General features: G+C 50.2%; 1 protein-coding gene and 1 pseudogene across 1 annotated transcript; one reads left to right on the forward strand and one right to left on the reverse strand.

Moving 5' to 3' along the window:
- The first annotated feature begins 260 nt into the window (after window positions 1-260).
- On the forward strand, window positions 261-1,487 carry LOC117613737 (annotated as a pseudogene).
- Window positions 1,488-6,694: 5,207 nt separating this feature from the next.
- Window positions 6,695-8,050, reverse strand: LOC117613738. Its single transcript, XM_034342311.1, has one exon. It carries the CDS (start codon window positions 8,048-8,050, stop codon window positions 6,695-6,697), a length of 1,356 nt encoding a protein of 451 aa, XP_034198202.1.
- Window positions 8,051-8,069: the final 19 nt, after the last annotated feature.

Here is an 8,069-nt window from a genome sequence, read left to right on the forward strand (position 1 = left end):
TCAAGACGTGGCTGCAAGTCTGTCTTTTTTTTTTAATTGCACACACCAAGCGCTCCTCCAACAAGCGTGGTTGTTCCTCATCTTCCTGTTTTTCTTAGTATGTTGTATCTGTATGCAAACAACACCAAACCCTCTTCCCAAAACCGGGCTGCTTTCCTCCTTTATTTTTTTTTTTATTTGTTTGTTGTGATTGGGTGCCTAACAACCACATGATAAAAGGATCTTCCAAGAGAATTCAGTTTATGAATTTGACACTCAAAATGGATTTAGTTTATGGGTTTTGTACCCAAGCATGGCGGTTCGCTTTGCAGAGCATGAAGATTCGCTCAGCAGAGTATGGAGATCCGCTTGGCAGAGCATTATCAATTTGTGGGTTGCCACCCAATATGGATTGCCATCCATTCGTTTTATTTGCAGGTCGCCACCCATGATGGATTGATAATCCATATAATTTGGTTTGTGGGTTGCCACCCGATGAGAATTAATTGACAGAATCCATATACCTGTGAAAATGTCCCCTCTTGTATTTGTGCTCCTGCAATTTTCCCTCTGCAACAGTTTTCTTCTTCTGTCGTGTTCTCCTCCCCCTCTGTCCTCCTTTTTCTTCTTTTTTCTTTTTTTCTCTTTAATGCAGAATATTTATACTAAAAATTGAATAACCAACTCCCCCAAAAATAGGAGCCACTATACTCTCTTAAACGTTTTCATTGGTTGGAGACCCCCACCTTTTTCCAAACTTCCCCCCACGTTCCAATATTTTGTGATTTTTGTGATTTTTTTTATTCCAACAGTTTGGTACATGGCTCATTCATTTTTTTAAAAATTGAACTAACCTAAAAACTATGTTATTTTGAGCCAGGCTTATTGCCTTGTTCACGGCTTGCCTACTCTTGGACCAAGTTGTTGTCTTTGTTTCGCAACGTTTGCTGGAAGACCAAGTGCTGCAAGGTCATCCCTTCCGTCATCTCCGATCTCTTCCCTGGTTCATCTGCGCTACCGGGCTATTGGGCCGCACTTCACAAGCTTGTCGTATGCTGCCCCGTTCTCCTCACGATGAGAATTATCAGAGATTGGATTCATCTCCGGTCCACAGGCACCTAATCGAGCCTTCCTTGAGCCAAATTGGTGTGAATCATGAATTAGGTGCTTTTGTGTCTAATTGTTCATCTTTTCTCTTCATTTTTTTTTTTTGAACAAGGGGGGATAAACCCCAAAGACAGGTCTAATTGTTCTTGATCTCTATTTGGTGCTCTTTATTTCAATACGGTGTATGATGATTCTGAACCCCAAGTAGAAAGAGCAGAGGATCAGGCTATTAAGATAGGCAATGTTAGAGCGAGCGATGAATTTTCTATATCTAAAAATAGGAAGGTTTGTAGATCGATTAGGTCGCATTTGGCTTCTGGGTTTGGAATTTGAGCCGTGAACAAGGCAATAAGCTTCTTCATAGTCGGTTTCATGGCGATTGCTTATACATATGTGATTGACTTGGTTGGGTCGATGTCGGGGAGGGTTTGTTAGGATGGGCCGGCGGCAGATTTGTCAGATTTGTCAGCGTTTATTAAAATATTATTTTTTTGAGAAAAATTCAAGAAAAAGAGAAGGAAAAAAAAAAAATCTTCGGAACTGACCAAACCAGCGCCCCATTTCACCCATGACCATCATACCTTCCTCCCCCTTTTCTTCTCCCTTCCTATCCCGACCAGCCATCACCCCCTCCACCCCGCGACCATTCTAACCATGAAGACCCTCCCCATCTCTCTTTCAACTAATTTGCAGAACCCATCACAAACCCACACCCCCGCCACCCCTGGATGATTTCTTACAATTTTTTCTCCCCCATCACAAACCTAGACCCATCCCTTTCCTTCATCTGCCCCCCAGCTCCGAATTTCTTTAATCTCCCCCCAGCCCCTAGAACCCAGCCACCAACCGCATCTCTCTCTCTCTCTCTCTCTCTCTCAATCACCTCTCATATCTAGGCACCATCTCACTCATCAGATCTCCCCAAAATCGTTTTGAGTTATTGGATCAGGTATGGGTACACTAGAGACCATGGGATGTGGAGTTTGAGTTCGCAAGTGAGGATGAAGAGTTTGACCCTCTCTCTCTCTGAAATTTTCATGTTTTGATTTAATGCCACATATGAAAAGTTTTGGTTCAGTATCTATGTCGCAAGCTTCTGGTTCCCTTCCACAAACTCTTCTGGGTTTAGTTTTTGCTTCCCCATTGCTTGAAAGTGGGGGAAATAAGAAGAGTTTATGGAAAATTGGGTCTCGATAAAAAGGTTGTGTTGATGCGAAAAAGTGGTTTGACACGTGGCTCGCTCAACTTAGTGATATTATGTCTTCGGAAGGGAGTTAGCCTTCGGAAGATCAAGTTCCTGCAAAAGGACACGTTCGGTAAGACCTTGGGGTACCGGTGTGGTACCGACCGAAGGCTCTCCGATGCTCAAGTAAGTACGGATTTAGTAAATATTAGATTACGGATCAAGCGGTAACGTACCGTTGGTTTTGTCCTCCCCTTCCTTTTGAGGATAGGGGTCTTCTTATATAGGCCTTGGGAGGCATGCTCTATGCTCATATTTCGGATGTGGGACTGTAGAAGCGGATTTTGAGCATGACACGTGTCCTGCAAGAGAAGAGTCAAGATGTATACCTTCGGCAGGGCTCTTGCCGAAGGGCCATTGTGAAAAATATTGATCCCGTCCACGTGTTTGGTGGTCATAGTCCGTTTATTTCCGGTATAAACAGTAGTCCCCCAAGTTCTCTTCCGAAGGTCCTTCGGAAGGGAATTTGGTTCTCCATAGCAGTTCGTAGGTGCCCTGCCGTTCGGTAAGCTCGTTTGGAGGGGACTCCCCTGAGACCCGAAGGGTCGTCGATGCTGAGAGGGGTGAAGGCAGAGAGACGCTTTGTCTCCCGTGCCTGGCGTGCTGAGACGCTTCGTCTTCCGTGCCTGGCGTGCAATCAACGTCGCCATTCACCGGGTGACACGTGGCTAGCGAAGCCATGCCTGACAGTCGCATTTATGAGCCGTTTGGTTTCCCAAGGCATACCGTTGCAGCCATCTCCCTATAAATAGACGTTGCTCCAGGCGTAAAGCTCACTTTGCATTTGAGAGTTGAGACGAGAGCTCTGTGTAGGCGATTTTCGAAGAGAGTGAACGGCAATCCAGGCGATTTTCACATAAAATTCTCGGCATTCAAGGCGATTTTCGAAGTCTCCATTCGGCAGTCAAATCTTCCCTTACTACTCAAGGTAAGGTACCGTTCGGTACTCCCAAAATACTCTCTTTATTTATCTGTACGTATTTTCATGGCGTAGGCTAGCCGATTGTTAGTAAGGTTTTCCTTCGGTGGTCTAGTGAGCCATAGGTAGCGACGTAGGCATCGGTAGGGTAGTTTATGACACGGCCTTAGCCTTCCTTTCCCTTTTTTGTAGATGTCTGCTAGCGAGTCGTCCTTCCGCAGTGAGCCCAATGCGTTCGATGAGGAGTTGTCATCGGGCTGGGACACGCACAGTGGGGCGGCGAGCCTCGAGGCCGAGGGTGGAGAGGACATCGATGTTGAGATACTCGGTGAGGAGGTGAACTCCGTTCCCACCCACGACATCGGCAAGGGACTTATGACGGGGCAACCGCTTCCTTTGGCCGCGGTCTATAAGGATGGTACCCGCGTCGGTACCTTTGAGCATCAGGCGGAGGCCTCCACCTCCGGTGGTGATGAGGGCGTTGCCGGCCCTTCTCGGTCGAGGGTGACGATCATCTACCGGGAGCGGTCTAGGATACAGGTGGGTGTACCCAAGAAGGCTCTGTTTGGGGTTGATTACCTGGAGTCCAACAAGATCACCGAACGGGAGCTGGAGAAAATTAGGGCCGAGTACCTCATCCCGGACTCAATGAAGATGAGGATTCCGGGTCCTACCGAGTCCCTCAGCGACCCAGGGGATGGTGAACTCACCTTCTTCGTCGATGTGCTTCTGCAAGGGGTCAGGTTGCCGTTGCAGCCTGCCGTGCAGAAGATACTTGCCCAGATTAGGTATGCCCCAGGCCAGTACAATCCCAACTTTTAGGTGGCCTTGATGGGGGTGATAGCTGTGTTCGGGATTACCGGGGAGGAGGAGCCCTCCTACGAGTAGTTCTCGTATCTGTACAGCATCACGAAGTCCAAGAGTGCCGATCACGGTGGTTGGGTTCAGGCAAACTGCCTGAAGGCTTCCGAGCGGAGGCACTTCATCAGCTCGGTGCCGACTTCCCAGAAGTCGTGGAGGAATCGGCGGGTGCTACTCTCCGGTGATTGGGAATCGCCATCTGGAGTATCTCCGCAGTTTTCGGTACCCACGACGTTCCAAATCGCCGGTAGGTTTCTGAGTTACCGATCGGTAGTCTGAATATTGTCTTTCTTCATTCTTATATTATTTTCAACTAACTCTCTCTTCGGACAGGTAAACTCAAGCAGCCGAACCCTAAACAGAGTGAGATTCGACAGCTCGACAGAGTAAGGTTGAAGGTGCCTGCTGCCGAGCAAGTGTATCCGCGCTTCCTTTTCACCAACAATCTGATCAGAGCCGGCCTTGTCAACCCTGCCAAGAGTAAGTATACTTTGCTCCCCCCTTTCTTGTACTGTTTGTTTGTTTTTTGTGCATGCCGACTGACCGAATTTTCTTGGTCAGCGAAGGACACCAGGAGAGCTGTCGAGGCCAAGAAGATGAATGAGTCCTCCAGGAGGCGCCTTATGATGGGCCTGGAGGGCAAGAAAAAGAGAAAACAGCCCGAGGCACCTTCAGTTCGGCAGTCAACGGACCCCGAGGACGTGACCCTCGCGGAGCGCCTGCGACAGCTGGGCGCTGAGCCCGTCGCATGGCCGGCTACCGATCCCCCTGCGCCGAGGCAGTCCGATGCCGAAGCCGCCGCCTCCAGAGCTGCCGGGAAGCGGCCGGTCACAGTGAACTTGGAAGCCTCGCCGGCTTCCAAGCGGAGCGGTCCGTCGGAGGCTTCGAGGGCCGTCCTTGCGGTGAAGGATGAGGACGGCCCTACCGAGGCCGTCACCATTGCCTGCCTGTCGAAGACGGTGCAGTTCGTCAACCACATGATCCTCGGCTCTCAAATGGAGCTGCCGGAGATTGACGAACTGCCGAAGAAGCTTCTTCGGGAGCAGGCCGGACGCGCCTTCCGTCTTCAGGCTTCAGTAAGATTTTCCTTCTACTTTCGTCCCCCATTTCTTTTTTTTTGTGCCCAAGTGGGGCATGCTTCTGACTCTGTTTCGTGCAGGGATCCATGGACATGTGGCTCTGCGTCAAGCGGGCCATCTCTGTTGCCGAGCGGGCGAAGAAGGCCTACGACGACGGCAGGGCTAAGGTTGCCGAAGCGGGCAAGGCACTCCATGACCACGCCCACCTGCTCAAGGAGAAAGAGGCTACCGAACGGCAGGCTCTCGCTTCGGGGGTGAAGGTGGAGGAGATGCGGGTGGCCTTGGAGGCTGCGCAGTCGGCGACGAGGGATGCCGTGGCGGTTTCGGAGGCGGTGCAGGTTGCTCTGGAGGATTCCGAGCGGGCCAAGGCAGCAGAGATCGAGGCTGCCGTTCAGTCGGCTATCCAGGGGTACCGCTCATTTGAAGAGTTCTCTGCTCTCCTGGATAAGGAAGTGGGCTCGGAAATGGCGAACCTGTTGTACCGATTCAAACGGTACAACCTCGGGAAGAAGCTAAACCTGAACTTTGCTGCCGATCCTCCTCCCCTTTCGGAGGGAATAACCGAGGAAATGATCGAGGATTATGAAGGGGAGGACACTGCCGAGGGCTCCGGGTCCGCCGAGGCTGCCACCGGTGATGAAGCATGAAGGCATCTCATTTCTTTTGTACTTTAGTTTTTAATTTTCATTTTATTCCGAACACATTGGTGCCGAGGGCATCCTTTAATTTGAATTTTAACTTGATGCCGAGGGCATCTTTTAATGTATGCTAATTGCCGTAGGCTAATTGTCGATCGAGCATCGCTTATTGCCGTAGGCTAATAAGGACGCGGTCGAATGTTAACTTCGATTTTGACAAGTCCCGAAGGGATCTGTAGGGTAAAAACTTCGAAAATCATTTATTGTCGTAGGCTAATATAGATGCCGTAGGACGTTAACACTATTAGCAGCCGTTGGCTAGTAGAACAATCAAAGAGAGGCCAAAGTAATTGTGCCGAAGACTTTCTATTAATTTCAGTTGAAGAACAAATACATTGTGAGCGGTTACAGTTCGGACATGCCGTAGGCTAGGTCACTTGTAGTAGTATTTGAGATGTTCCACGTTCCAAGGATGCCCGAAGGTCTTGCCGTTGGAGTCTCTTAGTCGGTAGGTTCCTGATCGGAGAATACCGATGATCTCATAAGGTCCTTCCCAGGAAGGTCCGAAGGTTCCTTCCGTGGCATCTTTGGTTGCTTGCGATACCTTGCGCATGACCCAGTCTCCGATTCCGAATGAGCGGTGTCTGACCCTAGAGTCGTAATACCGAGAGACACGTTGTTTGTAGGCTTCATTCCGAAGGTTGGCATGTGCTCGGTGCTCTTCGAGTAGGTCAAGGCTCAGAGAAATGGCTTCTTCGTTCGGCTTCGGTGCGAAGTTTTTCGTTCGGTAGGAAGGTTCGCCGATTTCCAAAGGCACCACTGCTTCCGAACCGAAAGCCACAGAAAAAGGGGTTTCTCCGGTGGACGTTCAGTAAGACATCCGAATAGCCCATAGTGCTTCGGGAAGCTTTTCCGGCCGGGCTCCCTTGGCCTTGTCCAGCTGCCGTTTCAGTAGCTTCTTCACTATTTTGTTTATTGCTTCGACTTGACCGTTTGACTGAGGATGCGCTGGTGATGCGAAAAACAAGTTGATTTTCAGGCGGGTGCAAAATTGCCTGAAGAGTTCCGAATCGAATTGTCTGCCGTTATCGGTAATGATTGCATATGGGATACCGAATCGGCAACAAATATGAGTCCAGACGAAATCCTCCATCTTTGCTGCCGTTATGGTTGCTAGAGGTTCGGCTTCCACCCATTTGGTGAAGTAGTCGACGGCAACCACTGCATATTTTACCTGCCCCTTGCCTTGCGGCATTGGACCGATCAGGTCTAGTCCCCATTGTGCGAAAGGCCAAGGGCTTACAATCGGTGTCAGAGGTTCGGCAGGGATATGCGGAACGTTACCGAAGCGCTGGCATTTATCGCACCTTTTCACGAGTGAATTAGCGTCCTGGTGCATGGTAGGCCAAAAGTATCCCTGCCGAAAGGCTTTGTAGGCGAGGGATCGGGACCCGGAATGGTCGCCACACACACCGTTATGGATCTCCCGAAGGACGTAGTCCCCCTGTTCTGCCGTAAGGCATTTGAGATATGGGGTGGTGTAGCCACGCTTGTAAAGCACATTGTTGATGACAGTGTACCTTGCTGATCGGTATCTAAGCTTCCGGGCCTGGGCCTTATCTTCAGGAAGGGTGCCGTTCGTCAGGTACAAGTAGATATGAGACATCCATGTATCCTCATACCGTACGGTACACGTTTCGGAGGCTACCGTACTCGGTTGGGCAAGAATCTCCACCGGTACCTTTCTTCCGACCTTGTCGTTTATCGCCGAAGCCAGGCGCGCCAGTGCATCGGCATGGCTGTTTTCGCCTCTGGGGATCTGTTTGATCTTGTAGGCTTGGAAGCTTTGGAGTAGCTGATGGGCGGTTGAAAGGTAGGCGTGCATGGAGGCATCCTTGGCGGCGAAGTCTGCCGTTACCTGGTTCACGATGAGCTGGGAGTCGCTGTGAATTCTTATTTGTTTTGCATTCATGCTCTTGGCTAACCGAAGGCCGGCCAAGAGAGCTTCATATTCCGCTTCATTGTTGGAGGTTCGGAAGTCGAATCGGAGGGCGTACTCGATCTTGAGTCCGTCCGGTGTTGTCAGTACCAAGCCTGCTCCGCATCCTTGTTGGTTTGCCGAACCATCGACGTGTAGACCCCATACGGGAGTCGAGGTGTCAAAGCGTTCGGCGTCTAACTCATCCGGCAATCCGATCTCGGTCATCGCCTCGGGCGTTGACATCGCTGTTGATGGGGTAAGC

The sequence above is a fragment of the Prunus dulcis genome, unplaced genomic scaffold, assembly GCF_902201215.1.
Source record: "Prunus dulcis unplaced genomic scaffold, ALMONDv2, whole genome shotgun sequence".
In the NCBI taxonomy this organism is placed as follows: domain Eukaryota; kingdom Viridiplantae; phylum Streptophyta; class Magnoliopsida; order Rosales; family Rosaceae; genus Prunus; species Prunus dulcis.